Source organism: Papilio polytes, unplaced genomic scaffold, assembly GCF_000836215.1.
Source record: "Papilio polytes unplaced genomic scaffold, Ppol_1.0 DF821067.1, whole genome shotgun sequence".
NCBI lineage: Eukaryota > Metazoa > Arthropoda > Insecta > Lepidoptera > Papilionidae > Papilio > Papilio polytes.
This window is the reverse complement of record NW_013528137.1, coordinates 1977547-1996767: the sequence shown is the minus strand read 5'-3', so window position 1 is coordinate 1996767 and position 19221 is coordinate 1977547. Positions and strand designations below refer to the sequence as shown.

At 35.6% G+C, this 19221-nt stretch overlaps 2 protein-coding genes across 2 annotated transcripts in view; one reads left to right on the top strand and one right to left on the bottom strand.

Moving 5' to 3' along the window:
* LOC106109670 (potassium voltage-gated channel protein Shab-like) overlaps positions 1-2900 on the bottom strand; it is a 41928-nt gene extending 39028 nt beyond the window's left edge. Inside the window, exon 1 of the mRNA XM_013291255.1 lies at positions 2641-2900. The gene's annotated coding sequence lies outside the window, so the exon portion shown is untranslated. The remainder of the gene's footprint in view (positions 1-2640) is intronic.
* A 1131-nt stretch (positions 2901-4031) lies between these two features.
* On the top strand, positions 4032-17743 carry LOC106109807 (helicase sen1). The gene is made up of 16 exons (XM_013291423.1): positions 4032-4426; positions 4709-5819; positions 6067-6955; positions 7143-7294; positions 7455-7589; positions 7663-7901; positions 8178-8286; positions 8662-8823; positions 9988-10124; positions 11592-11711; positions 12239-12378; positions 13039-13183; positions 13843-14083; positions 14742-14901; positions 15453-15636; positions 16233-17743. The coding sequence occupies exons 1-16, from the start codon at positions 4241-4243 to the stop codon at positions 16377-16379; spliced, it is 4257 nt and encodes a 1418-aa protein (XP_013146877.1). The 5' UTR covers positions 4032-4240; the 3' UTR covers positions 16380-17743.
* The last annotated feature ends 1478 nt before the right edge of the window (positions 17744-19221 follow it).

Genomic DNA, 19221 nt, shown 5'->3' with positions numbered 1-19221 from the left:
GTTTATTTATGTGATTTACGTAAATCTTATCAACTTAAGTTTGAAATTAATAAATCTACATGCTTTTATTCACTTAAGCAGAGTGTGAGTTTAAGATGTAATTTACTTTCAACATTTTGTATTGTTTTAAGATTTAAAATGTAATATAACTATTCTCATTGTGTAATAAATAACAGCTTTATTTTCTTTCGTTGCAGTCGTACTTCTAAATTCCAAATCATTAATCAAGGTATTACAATTTGAGTTGGCATACGATTTGTAGCGCCAAAGAGTGGGCAATCAACCGGCTTTGTGTCGCTTGTTCTAAGCGTTGAGGACCTCTTAACTTAAAGTGGGTCATCAGGCTGCTTGCTTTGTGAAAGAAAGCATAACAATGCACCGAATATTTTGCCAAATGTTTTACAAATATCGTTTCATTTCAACTTTAATATAGAAAACAAAGATAACTAATTCATACAACATTTACTGACACCATTAGAGACTGGATAATTAAAAAGGTCACTAATGTTTCACAATAGTTATTTATAAAACGCCATAAAATATCCTTTTGTAAACGAAAAATCTGTGAATTTTTAAACAACATATTTATTGTTTAAATATTAATTAATAAAAGCATTTAATTGCTGTCGTTTAATTGGCCTGGCAACTCGCCAGGCCCTTGGACAAACAAACGACATAACCTTAAAAATCTGTTATAGTTATTCACTAATAATTTTATTATACACGTCTACACGAATGGCTAAACCTGTCGTGTAGGCTTCATGGAAAATATAATCAAATTATCGAATACATGAAAGTAATGTTTGTTGTTTAAAGTCTAACCTTGTGGAATTTATTCAGTAATTACTGAAATTTTAAACTATGTGAAGTTCAGTAATGGCTCTGCATGTTTATGAAGTTTTATAATTGCAGATTAGAAGTGTTCTTTGGTCAAGGCTTTTTTGACCGACTTCCCAAAAGAAGGAGGTACCCAATTCGTCTGTATTTTTTTCTATGTGTGTTACATGCATAACACCGAGATTAAACTAATAATAATTGTACAATATAGACATACCAGCCAAAGGAGGTTTCAGTAATTCAAGGAATTATTTCTTTGTGTAGTTTATTGTTTTTTGAGAATATTCTGTTTTTAATGTATTTTGTTTGGACGTCGGTTTTGTTTTTTTATTTAAAAATGTTGCCTTATTGATTCATAGGATTAATATTTTTCACCCTTTTTTAGAATCTACCGAGTTGTCTAGTAATAGTGTTATTATTGTAACCAAAATATAACTGTATAATTGCACTCAATTATACCACTAGCATCGTTTTGCGTAATGCCAAAACAAATAAGCAAACAGAAGGGGAGTGACAGCCGATGAATGGAGCGGGAACCGTGTTATTTGCTCAGTTCTATTTGTCTGTCGATAGAGGGCAGTACTCATGGCTACTGCCTGATGACCCAACAGACTCATGCTACGGAAGTACGAAGTACGTACATCTTTTTCAAGAAAATAAATAAACACGCAGTTAAATTTAAGCAATTGGAATGAATAATTGACATAAATTATTTGAGTTTTCACAATTTTTTTAATGATTTTCAAAATCCCAACCTGAGGAACTCCCAAGTAGAAAAGGTTTTCTATAACAAGAAGATTTCTATAACAATAGAGTGCAATGAAATAGTGTCAGACTTAAGAATGGAGATGTTTTTTACAGTCTTTTATAGAGACAATAAGTCCAAATGATGAACTATAAATTGCATACGACGGTACAACCTCGACAAACATTAACCAGTTAACGTTACGTCTTATTTGCTGAAAATATTCGAATGCTACTGGGATGCTTTGCGAGTACACATGTAATTTGTCTGCAAATTCAGAATACGCAATTTCTGCTGGCCCTCTTCATTAACGGTTTAAAAACATATTCAAATATTCAGTCCTTTATGTTTATAAAGTCGATAAAATTGTTTTAAGAAATTATTAAGTAGCTAAAACTTGTTTTCGTAGTTAGTTAATTTTTTTCTTTAACATTATCGTTACGTTTTAGAAACGATTAGAACAAATTGTTCTTCTACATTGTTTTAAAATATTTTCCTATCGTTATAGTTCAAAATCTTTAAAAAACAAAGAAGCTTTGCGAAGATTATCACGATTACAATGTACTGTATCGTTGTATCCGAGTAACGGCAGCGACGTACAAATTAATAGTCGCGAAATTCCGATAGCCCAGAAATCAGCTGGCTTTGCTTTTGTATAGTTTAGCTTTTGTAGCTTTTGTATTATTTTTGTAATGAAAGCTGCTCGTTTTCATGCAATCTTTAAATATCTTAAGTAACATTTCCACGGTCCAATTTGTCGCACGTGCCCACCTATTGCCAAACGTCGAGCTTTCGTGCGGCGCTTGCGAAAATGGGTCACCAAGTGTCATGCACTTCCACAAATCGATGCAAATTAACTGTAATTGAAAATATACAAAGGCGCGTCCTTAATGTAGGTCTCCATATACTACACTTGAAACTAATGCTTCTTGTATATCAAAATTTCCACTCAACAAGATCTTTACGGAATATTTTCATTATTTTCTTCTATGTTGATACTAAATAATGAATGTGGAACGAAACGAACTAACTTATGAATGAAAGTCAATGAATTTTACCTCCCCGTTTGACCTTGTGGCTGAGGATGAGGGAAGAAACGAACAGCTCTTCGTCGAGGAGTCACTGGGTTCTTTCAGACAGTTGACCACCGCCTTGGGCTTGAAACCTTATTGTTATAAATCACTAGAACATTCGCGGCATTTAAATATTTCGCGCGACACTGACACGGGCGGACGAAGCTCGGTGTGTTGCGAGGAACTGGCGGTGACACACGCGTTGCTGTACAAAGCGCAGACGGAGACTAACGGACTGACGCCGGCTGAGGAGTGCTCGCGCCGCCCGACGCTTTGCGCTGCTATTTGCGCCCGCTGCCGCCCGCCCCCGCCCAGCGCCCGCCCAGGCCTTTCTCTGCGCAACACCACAACAACCACTTATTTCTTTCAACCGACTCTCATCGTTAACATTATAATTAACTTATAACAATATTTGCATACGAACAGAAAGTTATTTGACAATCGTTTAGCTTAAAAATTAGTTAAGCATATAATTTTGAAAGACTTAGAAACATTGCCGAGTAAGAGAAAATAAAAGTTTAATGGTTTTGAATCATTGATATAAAAGGAAAATATCTTTGCAATTTCATTGAAGGTAAAATAGAATTAGGTTTCATTCAAACACACAGTGCACAGTTTTGAGAAATCGTTTCGTCTCCCAGTACCCAGCCCTGTAGTTACATAAATTAAATAAAACAAACTAAAAAAGGGTTTATGGATTAGAGGCATGGAGTAAATTTCATATGATTTTCTTATGGTCGAAGTTCACTGTGAAGTCAATTAAACCGCACCAGGCTAAAGTGGATAACTGAAACCTAATTATCTTCAACCCTTCATTTAGGATCGGCTCGAGTTCCTCGATGGAGACGTACATATTAAAATATGAGCTAAGAAGCAGGACCTTTGATGTAACCAAAAATAACTACAGTCTAAATTAGATCAATGCGACACTAAAAATAAATATACGTTTCAAACTTTATTCTTGGACAGACCTATCACAATTAAATATTGTTGTGCAACGCTATAATTATTTGATATGTTTATGTGATATTTTTCTATTAACTATCCAAGGGAACTTCTTATAGTTATATATATTTTTTGATGATGATTTCTACATTATCGTGAGTTGTTTATAAATACGAGAGTCTTTTAGTTTATTTATCTGAAAGTAGAAGTAAAATCAAACAAATTAAATAATAACATAACCTTGCTTACAAGAGACTTCGCAAGTTGCTGTAAGCCATAGGTCATTTATCAATTTGCCTTCAGATTATTTACCTTGTAAAATTATATAGGACGAATATCGAAAACGTACGGTGTCATAACTATCTAGTCTTTGATAATTTGACTTGAAGTTAGTTTGTCTTTGATTAGTCTTTGTTGTTCGGATACGTCAATGTCGATGTCAGGCACCGGCCGGAGTTAAAATATAACCGAAATCGAGTCAATGTTTTTTAGTTATTTACTTAAAATTAATAAAAGATGAGTCGATACTTTACAAACAGTTGTTAAATTTAGCTTACGAGATCAGCATCCATCATGCTTTTACTGTTGTGGGCGTTGAATACAATATATATCTAGTGCTGTGTTTTTTGGAATTGTTAATATGGCTCGGTGGAAATTAATAAGACAAAATTACGATCCTATAGAGGAGCTGGAGTTTTCAGAAGGAGATGAAGTTAAATTCGGCAGGGGTTTGACCAATACTGTAACCATCTCAAGTATTGTGGTGTCTAGAAATCACTGTATCATTAAATTTAAGAGTGATAGAGCCATTATCACTGACTTAAAAGTAATTACGTATTTTTATTAAGTGTATACTTTTTTTGTATGACAATATTTTCTAAAAAAAAGCCAAATGTCCCTTTATGTTCATCATGTATTCTCAAGTAAATAATTGATTTGAAATGCAATTATTTGTATTAATTTTTTGGTTTATAATTTTGTGAATTCCTGACTATTGTGCATTTTTCAAATGAACGTTTATTGTTTGATTAAATTCATGCAAATGAGTTTAGAATATACCTAAATTTTAAATCTTATAACAACTGAAATGTAAACTATTTCTTTTTAGAGCTCTAATGGAGTATATATTGGATTGAAGAAACTCAGTCCAGACACTCCTTTTGACTTGTTTGATTTGGACATCATTGGATTTGGCTGGACTCCGGGAGCACCATTAGCAGTAATTCCCGACAGCGAAAAACATGTGTACAAACTTGTTAAAGTTAAGTTACATACACCTATATATAACAGAATACAATTCCAAAATGATCAGGATTTTGAAGATGATGTAGAGGGCTCCGTTAAGAAATTACACAATACAAAACTTGATGGTAAAGCCAATTCCAGTGGTACATCTAAATGGGGTTTAAAAAGGAAATTAAAGCCAAAAAACAAACAAGCAGTCCAAAGAATCAACAATGTACTTAACATTGAAAATGATTGCATAAGTATATCAGATAGTGATTTAGAAATATGCACAAATGATGAAATCACAATTAAAAAGACAAAATTTGAGCCACTTTCTGAAAATAAAGTATATGAAGACCATGTTAGTGCAGAAAATGATGAAATACAGTTTGAAGCTTATAATGTTAAACAAGAATATTTAGGTTATGATGATGAACCTATTCAGATAAGTAGTGATGATGACAGTGAGTCGGAACAATGGTTCTTGCGTTTGTCACAAAGTTCACCTGGGAAGCCATTTATAAAAATTTCACAAAATAAAGATACAAAGCTGACTGATAATTCATACAGTCAAATGGAGGATTTTGTGATTTTAGATTCAAACAAAGAAAATTATGAATTGGATGAAGAAATTGATGATGATGGTGAATCACATCTTCCTTCTGAAGAAGAAATTGAAAAATTTAATTACTGTAAAGAAACACTTACAGCTAAAGTTACAGAAAAATGTAACCTAGAAAACAATGAAGCTACAAGCAATGACGTAAAGTTTGAATCAAAAACAAATGATGTTTCTAATTCAGAAGTTATTAGAGAAAATGAAGATCAAATCGATGGAAGTGATTTAAACACTCACAACAGCAATCAGTCATCATCCTGCAAATCTCCTCAGAGTCATCATGAGATAGTACAGAAAATTAAACTAATTGAACCAACTCACAGGATTGCACATGCAGCAGCGGTATCAAAAAAAGAATGTGTTAATCAAAAAAGTAAGTACATTCTGCTTTTAATATCTCTACTAGCTTTCGCCCGCCACTCCTTCTGCATTGAATTAAACAATTGCAAGTAGCCTGTGTTCTTCCAGACTATCCTCTACATCTATGCCTCTATAAAATATAAACAAACATCTATCAATCCCTCTAAACTTTTGCATTTATAATATATGTAAGATTATCTTTTGAATACCCCTTTAATGAATTTTACTTAGTAATGTAGCTAAAATATCATTTATTTTAGGTAAAACTATTACGCATAGCAGATCACGAAAGCAGGATTCTAAGAAAAAACACCAAGTAAAGAAACAGATAACTGACGCACAAAAAGAAGAGAGGAAGCAAAAACTTAAAGAAATCGCTTTAAAAGAAAAGGGAGAAGTCAAAACAACAACAGCCTCATCAATTAATACTGCAACAGTAGGTTTGGCTGTTGCTAAAGTAACAACTTGTAACAGAGGTTTATTTTTAACTGACAATATTGAATCAACTATTGAAACAACAAAGAAAACAAATAAAATTAAAGAAACTGATAAATCAACTCATAAAAGTACGGAATCAAAGAAAGAAAATCAACCTACAAAAGAAGAAAAACATTCAAAGAAACAAGAACATTCTAAGATAAAAAATAAGGATGAAAACAAAAATGTTAAATCAAGAGAACCTGAACAATCCAAGATTAAAGACAAAGATGACACAAAATCGAGTCATGTTTCAAATAAGTTATGCGGTTCTGATAAACCCATATCTGTTAAATATGTAGAACCATTAAAGGAAAGTGAGAATTCAATAACTGGTAAACCAGTTTCAAAAGTACTACCATTGCCTGCTAATACAATAAATAAAAAAATTAAGAAAAAAGTGAGCTTTAGTACCGAAGAGCCAAAAGTACGCGAGTATGTTATTGATCCAGGCAATAAACTGAAGAGGACCAGTTTAATGAAATCAACACTTTTGGATGTACAACATATGCCAGTTTTTTCATTGGAAAAGCAAACACTAATGAAGATTTTACGTTGGAATGGAAACTGGTTGGAGGAACAGCTTCACAGGAATGAACCTCCTCCCATCTTAGATCATAATCAACCTCCGGTTATGCTACATTCATTTAGAAGCCATAACCAGTATAAACAGTAAGGATGTTTTTTTTTTTAATATACTTATAAGTGTTACCACAGAACTTAATAATTAATATCGGTTTTTTATTATTATACTTATCTAAAGTACTTGGTAATCCATTAATTTTAAGTCAATCTTACAAATTAATTGGGTTTAACAGATAATTATTGTCAGTTACAATAAATTAATATATTATTTCAGATTAATTGGTGGCCTACTTCTTATGGAGATATGGGAATGTCTTACACAAGGTTATAAGAAATTACAGAACGAAAAAACTGAATTACAAATGCAAATAGAATCAGTACCTTCGCAAGAAAGGTTGCATGAAATGTACAATATGGTTCTTAACTGTAAGTTTTCTCTATCTAGTTTTTAAAAACCTCCATTGAAACCAATGTTTTAAAGGAAAGTGAACAATTGTTATGAATGTGATAAAATGCAAAGAATTATATTTAATGAAAAAAACAAAAAAAAATAAAGTAACATTTTCTAAAATTACATTTTTTTCAGTTTCACTACCAACAAAGGCAGTAAGATTAGTTCCGAGAGTTGGAGATGTTATAATGATTTCTTTCGGAGTAGATACTGCAAAATGCAATAGATTTCTTTATGTTAATAATGTACGGAGCCTGCCTTCACCTCCAAGTATGTTGAAATTAAAAAGAAAATTTTTGAACTTAGAAAATACCATTAACAATTTTTATTATTTTTTTTCTAGATAATGTAAACTCTTTCTTTGCAATTTCTTTGTGTGGCATGTATTCGGAAAAGATGGGCCAATTACGAGTTGGCCAAACACTATTTGGCAAAAATCTCGCTTATATAAAGAAGGAATTAATGCTGTTTGAAGCTATGGATTATTTAGAAGGATCGTCACTTATCGATTGCATTCTAAAGCCTAGGCCACAACACTTTATTAATTCAAATGAATTGAAACCAGAAGAATTAAAATCACAAGTAAGACTATTTTAATATTTTTTATTGCCTTAAATTCATTCATTCCGAGAACAGATCAGTTTTTTTATCAGAAATAAAATTCAAGCATTGTACAATTAAATCAAAGTTTAATATTATTTGCGATAAAAACTAGCTCTGCTCTGTGTGTAGGGACCCTATATCTACTTAAGTGACCAAAATAAGTTGTAAACTATTGAAGAATTTTTTTTTTCTTTTCATGTGTTTTTAAAATAGCACCTTTTTTATTTTTTTATTGTATTTTTTGATGTATTTCAGTGGACGGTTACTCTGAACGCCAGTCAGAGGCTCGCCGTGCAGTCGTCGGTGTGTGCGGCGCTCGGCGACCGGCCCGGCATACAGATGGTGCAGGGGCCGCCCGGCACAGGTATACTATATATCTTGTAGGTAAATCAGTAGAACACTAGATAAAGCGGGCGTAAAGGGTATATATACATTGTTTCTAATTACAAGGTTTTTTTTCGCGATAAAGTCCCGTTGGCTAAATTTTCGACCATCTTAATCTCTCGTTCGTATTATTTTTACGATCTCGAACCATTCACAAAGTAAAGTAATTGAAAACGATTATCTCACGCATGTCACCGGACACTCATACGTGAGTTAAATTATTCTTAGTTAGTTTCTGATATCTAACGAAAATTTCATTGATTTTGTGGTAAATTGAATACGAAATTTTTATCGCTACAAAGCAAACGTAGCTTATAGTAACACCAACAAATTAGTTATTTTTCACATTTCACAGGAAAAACGAGTGTTATATGCGCTATTGTTATGACATATTTCTATAACGCTGCCGGCAGAAAACAACATAACAGGGGAAAGATTTTAATATGTGCCACAAGCAATGCTGCTGTCGATGAATTGGTCCTCAGATTGTTACATATCAGGAAAGATATGCCTAAAGGTTAGTCAACATTTTATGTTATTCATATTAAACTAGATTTTTAATCTATACTTCTATACTATTATAATAAAGAGTAAACACACACTTCTTTGTTGCCTAAGATGTCAGCAATTACAGCATGTTTTTGAATAATTCTTTTTTTAATAAATAGCCCTGCGTCACGCTTTATGCTATATGTTTTCACGCCATTAAACTTAGAGGGTAAATATTTTGGATAGAAACCTTAATGTGGGAAAGGGACCATAAGCAACATTTTGCTTCCTTGATGTTGGCAGCAAGGTTTGTCATGTCGTGTCATTTTGACATTTGCTATTGATAATTTGCCAAATGTAAACAATAAATAAAAAAAATATAATTTCATGCGGATGAAGCCGCACGCGAACAGCTAGTCTATCAATATAATCTTACAAATATTATAAATGCGAAAGATGGATGGATGTTTGTTAGTGTGTGTAGCCTATGCTGAACGGATCTCTATGAAATTTGGCATACAAGTAGAGGATAGTCTGAAAGAAGATATACGCTACTCACTTTGGTTTTTTCTTAATTCCACGCGGACGGAGTCGCGGGCGACAGCTAGTATCAATATAATATTTAAAGTTACATAGAATGTAGATGGCAACAAAGGTAGAGGAAGACCGAAACTACGAATGGATTGTTTGAAACATGTTTAAAAAGGGAGTGACTAGATATGACGACTGATACTAGAGATGTATGGAAGAGCAGTACATACTGTGCCGATCTATCTTAGGGACAAGGGCATTTAATGAAATGTAAAATATGGAAGTTATTTTTCTATAATAGTCTCAATTGTTTATTTAAACGAATATTTAGTAAAAAAAAACATTGGACCACTTAATTAACCGGGTTCGGTATAGATTTACTTTGATAAGTTTCTTTTGGTATATTTGAATGCGCAATAATGCCGTCGGACAGTATGGGGTCACTGGCGCCAGTTAAGCCCGGTTTACACTTGGCCAGTACAGTTGGTCAGTTGTGTTCAATAACTAGACTAGTAATCAACAGTAGGTACAATTTATGACATTTCTACCATGTATTACGCTACATATCCAACTGTACTGGCCATTTGTGAACCGGAAGTGTTTTATGCGAGCGCTGATATTGAGCGCTTAGTCCTTTAGTACTATATATTTGTTTGGTTAGAGGAGCGTTTCCGCATGGTGCGCGTGGGGCGCGCGGAGGCGATGCACCCGCGCGCGCGTGACGTCAGCTCGCAGCAGCTGGCGCAGCGCGACGCACGCAGCCGCGAGAAACCTGCGGAGCCCGCCATTGCTGAAGAGGTAATATAACTGGGGTTTTAGTAGTTGTGTACTTTAGGGTAATTGGTGATTGACGAGGATTGAGCTGGGTATGGGCATGGAAAGTGAGCATACGCTTGTGTTCTACCCTCCGCTTCCGTTGATTTCGCTAATAAAATTAATAGTTTTCTAATTAAGTTTGAGCTAATTCCGAAGGTTTGACAGTGGTAGAGCCACTTCGCACGAATGGGCCGGCTCGTCCGGTGTAATACCACGATCACACAGAAAACAGGCCTGAAGTGGAAGCAATTCTGCGTTTCGTCTGATGAGTGTGGTGCCGGAGGCCTAATTTTAGTCCCTTTCCCTTTCCACCCTTTTCTTAAGAGGAAAAAAGTGGGTTTGACGGTGGCGGAGACGCATAGGAAGGGGAAATATCCTCTTTATGTACGTCTCCTCCTCCATCAATTAAGGGTTGGCAACGCATCTGCAATTGCGGATGTTTATGGGCAGCGGTGGCTTTCCATTTCGGTGGATTAAGGTGGCCGCTTGCTCGTTTGCCACCTTGTATTATAAAAAAGGCGTCATTATTTTGGATAGCATTGTACGTAACTCTCAATCTGAAGTTGCCATCTGAATAACATCTTGGATGTAGAATTTCTTGTTAAATTATAATTATAGCTTGAAATCACAAAGTCATATTGGTTTCTGCATCATAAGTTGTGTAGTAAATTAACTAACTTGTCAACATTCACACGGATCATATTTCAATCATTATAAATGTGATGCGAAGTGACACGACCAGTGCTACTATCTTATCGCATTCCTAGTAATAAACATTCCATCCTATTTCCTGTCTGTACGTCTAGTTAAATATATTTATGTTTTAATAAATAACTAGAATAATATTTATAATCAAAGTTACTAGAAATATTTTTCACATTTTTATATGTTTATATCTTATTAGCTGTTGCCCGCGACCTCGTCCGCGTGATATTAGAATACATACGGACTATATAAATAACAAAAAGTTGCGTATCCCTCGGGAACCAGACATTTCTGGGGGATGAACCTTATCCCATGTGTACTCCAGTCTTTGTTCTATATCTGTGCCGAATTTCAATAAGATATGTTGAACCGTTCCAGAAAGTTCGAGTACACATTAAAAAACTAAATTAATGAATCCCACGGTAACTGTAACTATTCCCGGGATAAAAAGTAGCCTATGTGTTCTTCCAGAGTATGCTCTAAACCTGTGCCAAATTTCATGGAGATCCGTTCAGCCGTTTAGGCTACAAACGCTAACATCCATCCATCCATCGAAACTTTCGCATTTATAATATTTATATGATTAGTCTGTTTTTTACATGTTTTGTTAACTATGCCTCGTCACATTTCTTAAATGTCTTTGTTTATTATACACATAAGTATATATAAAAGCGTTATACAATACAATTAAAAACTGCAAATTAACTTTTAAAAGTAGGAATTAAGTTAAAATATAATTTGCAGATATCGCACATCCAGGCAAAGATCAACATGCTGCGGAGTCAGATCGCGGACCAGGCGGAGCCGTCGCGCGTCGCCTACTGCGAGACGCGCATCGCCAACCTCTGCAACAGAATAGCACTCGTAACTATGACATTCTCTACTACATTTAGAACCAACGAGCTGTTTCCCGCAAACTTTGGACCAACCGTTACGCCATTTTGACAGCGCAGAATTAAAAAAAGTAGCTATCTATGTCAGCTACTCAGCCCTATCTACCCTTTTGAGTGTGGCGCCTGAGGCCGAACTTTGGTCCCTTTTCCTTCCCACCCTTTTTCTCATAAGAATAGGATAGGCAGGGAACGTTGATTTGACGGTGGAGAAGTCGCATAAGAAAGGGAAATATCTTCTTTATTTGCGTCCTTCATCGATTTCGGGTATGCAAAGCATCCACTATTGCGAATGTCTATGAGCAGCGGTCGCTTCGCCATTTTAACGGATTCAGATGGCCGCTAGCTCGTCTACTAACTCATGATGTAAAAAAGCTACAAAATACCGTGTTTTATAGCCACATTTCGTGTTACTTTAAAATTATAATTTTTATGAGGAGCAACACTGAAGTATTGTTTTAGTAAATGTGAGTGGGAAGTCAGTTAGTGTTGTATGTGTAGTTACACGGAGACGGTGGGGGCGGGGGCGGGGGCGAGTGCGGGGGCGCGGTGGTGCTGCAGCAGGCGGAGAGGCGCATCATCGAGGGCGCGGACATTGTGCTAACAACGCTCTCCAGCGCACACAGCTATAAGATGAGGAGGTATGCAGAACAATAATCACCACAATTTCCCTACAATACTACAATTCATACGAGCTTTCGCCCGCTTACATTCTACTAATTGATTTACAAATCAATCATTTATTTACATTTTACACAATTATTTACTATAAAATACGTCGCATAAATATGACATACATAATACATAATATTACAAGCGGATTAGATAATAAATTATTTAATTCTAATAAACTTTTTGATATGTAAATTCTTGTTGATATTATGTACGCTTATGTTTATTCAACATATTGGTGTGCTTGTGAGTGTTTGATAAAATTAAATAAATTTCTTATTTATTTAATGAATAAATAAATAAGAAACAACGCTTAGTACTCACAAATACCATTTAAGTCATAAAGGAAATTTATCGCTAACCGTTATCAAAAACATATATGAAGCAATATATGTAATAACATTATGTTAAGGCAGCTTTTGCTTTGACAATATGAATTATTTTCTTAATATGTGTAATGTACACTTTTTACGATAACAAGAGATTTAACTGTAATGTCCAAATTACTATTTGTTAAATAATTTGAATAGTAGATATTTCTTTATGTTTAATTTGAAACGGTCGCTTTCGGGGATGGAAAAAAAGGAAACAGAGTGTAGCAGTGACTGACAGTAGAATGTCGTGTGCAGTATAAAGGGGCGGATCGCGCTGTGCATAGTGGACGAGGCGGGGCAGGCCATAGAGCCGGAGGCGCTGGTGCCGCTGACGCTGGACGTGACGCGCCTCACGCTCATCGGCGACCCGCAGCAGCTGCCCGGCTTCATCTGCTCGCAGGTCCGCACTTACAACTGGGAATAGTAAAAAATATAACCTACCTTACTCAGTGATAACGTAGCTTTTTAATGGTGAAAGAAGTTTTGAAATCCGCCCATTACTTTTCGAGTTATTTCAATACGTACAAAAATACAATTCTTGCCTCGACTTCAAGGTCGATTGCACAATTCCCTCTCCCTCCCTGTACGCCTCTACATTTAAAATATATACATACATAGACGAAACAGGGAACAACATTTGTCTGTCATCGAAATGCTTAATTAATATTAAATTAATTTATTCTATTCAGTAATAGGAAGCCTTTCTTGATTTTCACCGTTGAATAATAGATATCTAGTAAGTAGCAGTCGGAAACTATTTGACGGGATTTTACTTCGATGTCTCCTCTATATTATTTGAATCTCTAGTTCTGTACAACAAATAGTAATTCCGAGCTGTCATCTATACTAATATTATAAACAGGAAAAGTTTTTATTTATCGAAATAACTCAAAAACTACTCGGCCAATTTTAAAAATTCCTACGCCATTAAAAAGCTACGAATCTGTCAGTAACACATAGACTTTTTATTGTTTTTTTTTATAATTTTACTTGGGCGAAGTCGCGAGCAAACATATTTGATAAATTCAATACTGAAGAAAATGTTTTGTTTGTTAACAGCGAGCTAGAAAGCACGGCTTAGGCGAGAGTTTATTCTCCCGTTTGTCGAACTGCACCGAGGACTGGGAGAACAACCCCGTGGTGCTGCTAGACGAGCAGTACCGCATGCACCCCGAGATCGCGGACTACCCCAATAGAGCCTTCTACGGAGGGAAAATCAGGACAATGACCAACTCACATGTGGACCTCGATATACCGCCATATTGTGTTGTTAATATACCCAGTGGGGATAAGGGACAAGGTCAGTGCGTTTCTTGGTGAAGTCTTTTCGTGTGTTTTCTGTGAAATCTCCACAAAATGTAACTAATGAAAATCAATGAACTTGTAACTATATTGATTGTATCTATTTATATTCAATTCTTTCACTAGATTAGAGATGTAATAGAGTCGCTACTGATGTAAATTTAGTAAAAGTAATCTGTATACTTTCGTGTACACTTTAGGAGTTTATTACTAAATATATTCTGAAACGAGCTGTCGCCGGCAAATTTCGTTACCGCGGATTTTAAGAAAATGTCATCTATCACATTCCCGCGTGCATCTACCTTCTACCAGCTCTTTCAGTCAAAATCCCGTCCAAATCGGTTCACCCGTTCCAGAGATTCGCCATTTTGACAGCGCGAAATAAATGAATGTAGCCTATAAAATGCGGGTTTCTGTCAGCTACCCTCAAGTGAAAGTCCGGTAGAAATCGGCCCAGCCGTTACGGAGATTTCCCGGAACAAACGCGGCTTGCGGCAGACAGACAGACAGATAGACAAAAAAAAATTAAATCTACATGATCTTCTCGAAATCTGGAATTTTTCTTTTGATATTACAAATAGACACTCCAATTTATTATATGTATAGAAAAACAAAAATATACTAATATGTTATATTAAAAAAAATATTGTGGCTAGGTCCGTGCGGCGGCAACGAGATGGAGGCGTGGGGCGTGTCGCGGCTGTGCGCGGCGCTGGCGGCGGCGCTGCGCGCGCGCGGCCTCAGCCTCGCCCTCATCACGCCCTACGCCGCGCAGCGCGACCTCGTGCGCGCCGCCCTCGCCGCGCTGCAGCCCCAGTCAGTGCACAGCACTAGTACTATACAACAGTGGTAGAGCCCGCTTTAACATCTTCGCACTGCAGGGCCGGCTCGCCCCCACCAATACCACGACCACACAGAAAACAGGCGTGAAGTGGAAGTAATTCTGCGTACAGTCTGATGAGTGTGGTGCCGGAGGCCTAATTTTAGTCCCTTTCCACCCTTTTCTTAAGAAGAAAGGATGGGAAGGAAAAGTGGATTTGACGGTGGAGGAGACGCATAGGAATGGGAAATGTCCTCTTTATGTGCATATCCTCCTCCGTTAATTAAGGGAAGGCAACGTATCTGCGATTGCGGATGTTTATGGGCAGCGGTCGCTTTCCATTTCGGTGCATTGAATTGAGGTAGCCGCTTGCTCGTTTGGCATCTTCATTATAAAAAAAAGCAGACCCTACGGGGTTTCTTCAGGGCGAGCGTTATTGGAATTATTTTGCGGTCGCGTCACGCGTCCCAGGAAGGGCGGGGTGCCGGCGGCGACGATGTCGACGAGTCATTGTCGATGTTGACATTTGATTGTTCGTCGGTTGCAGGAGCGCGCGGCAGGTGGAGGTGACGACGGTGGACAGCTTCCAGGGGCAGGAGCGCGACGTGGTGGTGGTGTCGCTGGCGCGCAGCCGCGGCCTGGGCTTCCTGGCGGACGCGGGCCGCATCAACGTGATGCTGACGCGCGCTAAGCACGCGCTGCTGCTCTGCCTCAACACGCATGCCATCATGGTAACACTCCTCATCATCAATTGAAAAACCTATTTACCACTATTGATAACATATTCTTCACTTTACCATTTCAAAGAGATGCTTAATATGTAGTAGGTTTCGACCGTGACTCCGTCCACGTGGAATTTTAATATAACGAAAGAAAGTAGGCTATTATTTATTCAAGATTATGCTCTACATCTATACTAAATTTCATCGCGATCCATTCAGCAGATAAGGCTACAAACTCTAACAAACGTCCATCCATCCGTCCAAACTTTCGCATTTATAATAAATATTAGTAAGATATGATACAATGTGTTACCCCCCGACTGGTTCGCACCGAGGTTTAGGTGTATCTCCATTCTTGTGATTCCTATCACAGAATTTGAGGTTATAAAATCACAAACACAAATAGACGGGATATCTCTATGTTAAAGTAAAACAAAATTGAGATAAAACTTTTATTTCTCTACAAAGCGCGTCATTTGCTCTTTCAACGGTTGTGTTCATCTTTTGTTTGTCCACTTTATTCTCCGTCCCGCTCACACACCCTCTCGCTTACTCTTCCGTTTAGATAACTCATTCTAAAGATTGATTTTCCAATATTTGTGTAGAGGAACGATCAGTGGCGCACGCTAGTGGAGGACGCGCAGCGCCGCTCGCTGTACACGACGCTGCCGGCGCGCGTCTGCCAGCCCGCCGCCGCGCACCTCGCGCACGAACACATACTCGCGCACATCACGCAGTTAAAGAAACGATAACTGCTCTACCTTATCCTACCGTATATTTCCCCTACCTTATCCTACCGGCCGGAGCATCGGGTTTTCGTCCTCCAAAATAACTCTTATCATCCGTCATCTTGATCATGTCACCTTACACGCAATCCATCCATCTCGTTCTACGTTAGTAGTAACAGCAATATATTACTATTTTTGAAATATCTTGCTCCCTCAAGGTCAAATATTGTGTTAGCAGACTCGTGCGATGTTTACGTGAGAGGAAAAGTCAATTTACTTTGAATACAAAAACAATGCTAACAATATTAACAGTCAATACTCGTGTCATGTTCTGATCTGTCATAAGTTTGAATATTACTATACTATAGCGTTTAAGGAACCATAACTTTCCATTCAGACTGGGGTGAACTTAGTAGATTTTTATCGCAAACATAATTGAACTTGATTGAAAAGGAGATGTAAAATAAAATTGAACCTTATTGCAATTTCATAAAGTTCAATTTTGTTTAAAATAAAAATCTGCTCTGCTCTACGTTCCGGTTAGTGTGAATGGACTCAAAGTTGACAATCAAATATTACTTGTAAGTATGTGATGAAATATAAACTAGTAGTTTTACTTTATACTGGTGTAGAATAACATGAGATCTAAGGCCAGTGACGTCATAAGTTTATATTCAGTGTAAGACAAAAAATATGAACTAACCCAGCTTTTTTGAGCGCAATTTACGATTCTAATGTTATGCACATTCAGTACAAATAGTTATAGGAAAGTGTATATCCGTGATTACATAAACGTGAATTCCTTTTCATTATAAGGTTTAAAATTAAATTCGATTATTCGCTCTTCAATGAGTTTAATTTGTGCATTTGTAAATATTAATGTTTATTCTAAGAATATTGAACTTCTGAGTAATAATTTTAATGTTTTGTGTTTCTTTAATTTAGATATAGAACTAAGTGTAAGATTATCATTTTATAACCTGCAGTAATTAAATCTAGCCCAGTATCGAGTTCTACGGAAAATTTCCAGTTAAATGTACTGATGACATTTTGATAAATTCTTTAGTTATCAGGTATATCATGAGTTTAAAATTGTATGCATTAATTTTATTATAACCTCATAAAATTTTACTCGTATTAACATTTGTATGCCTTAATATAAAAATGCTAACGTAAGAACGCTTCAATTGCCTTTACTTTGGCAATTAATGCCGCATTTTTCCACAATGTAGCGTGGGCTAGATATTTTAATATTTCTGGTCAGGCTATAATGTAGAAATTATTGACTTGTTTGTTAATTTGTTTCTAAGAATAAGACAATTATAGTAAGGCCAGTTTTAGAATTATACGCGCCTAACACTTACGTGTTTGTAAAAAAATGTTGATTAAAAATGTTTTTAATATTATGCGTTTTAATCCTCACCAAATTTAATATTATGTAGACTTAAATATAGGTTTTTCTCAATTTTTACTTTCAATACTGTGTATTTTGTTTGTGAAGAATTTTGAGATAATTAGTGATTGAAACTTCAAAAACTATGTGACGAAGAAACAAAACTAGTAAAAAAATTAAATAGGAATTTTCTTTTTACATTGTAGGAAATGAGTACCATCCTTTTTCGGTAAGTTTTTCGGAAGAAAATCTAGGTATAGCATAGCCAGGAATATAAAAAACCTTGTCATATTAAGTAGAAATATGATACGAATTCCTTTGCACACATTAAAAACACAGAATGCTATTGAAGCGTTAAGCAAGGTTTTTTATATACTTGGTTATACAAAAAACAGGAAGGATGCGAAATAAAACACAAAGTAAGTAGTAAGTTTGCTTGCTTATGAACATTCGTGACTTACAAATTCATCACAAAAACTTATTAATTTTTAAACCTTTGTAAAGAGAAATCAATGTCTTATAAACTAGAACATTTTTATGCATGTACATGGATTGCTAAGATAACATATCTTGCGCTATCGAGGTAAAAAATTAACTTCCTCTAAACCCTTGTAACAGTATACTAAAGTTAGCATTTTAACTATAAAGATATTATGAAGTCAGTACGTAGTAATGCTTAACAAATATTGTTTATTAAAATAAAGTAAAATTTGCAATAAATTTACAGTGATAGGATATTTTTCATATGAGTTAAATGCGAAAAGTTGACAAGATGATAAAATGACGCAGATGAACTTAGAACCTCCTTTTCGAAGTCGGTTAACAAATGAGGTATCAGGTACCAGAAATATTAAAGTCATTAAAAAAAAAAGATATTTCCTTTTAATTAGTCTATTATGGTATCTAATGGTGCTATAAACTAGTCAGCTAAACATAATATACAAAAGCTAGTTTGAAAAATCCCAAAAAAGGCGAATTTCTGTACCAAATGTAATTTTGCTAAATTTTACTTTTATACTAATATTTCATTCATTTTACATAGCTAAAGTATTTCATATCATTTATTAATTCCTTTCTATATGGTTATAAACAAGAATCTCGCAAACTTTTGGGATTGTGAGAGACCTAAACAGTACATAATTTTTTTTTAGACCAACAAATATTTTAACATAATGTTTTAAAAGCAAATATACATATTGTTGTTACATTTTCGAGGACAAAAATCTTACACCGTGATTTGATGTTTAAAATATAAAGCCAAATGTCACAATCATATTTCAAATGCTATAACAGCATTTTTTCAACTCTAATTCACAATACAAACAAGGACATCCAGCCAGGTGACTAAAACCCTATGAATTATTTCTTCAATAAGTTCCGTCAGAAATGTAAAACCTACATGGACATAGAAAATGGAATAAAAATGACAAAGCTACAGTACAAAAAGGATGTTGACAGAGTGGCGCTAGTGAG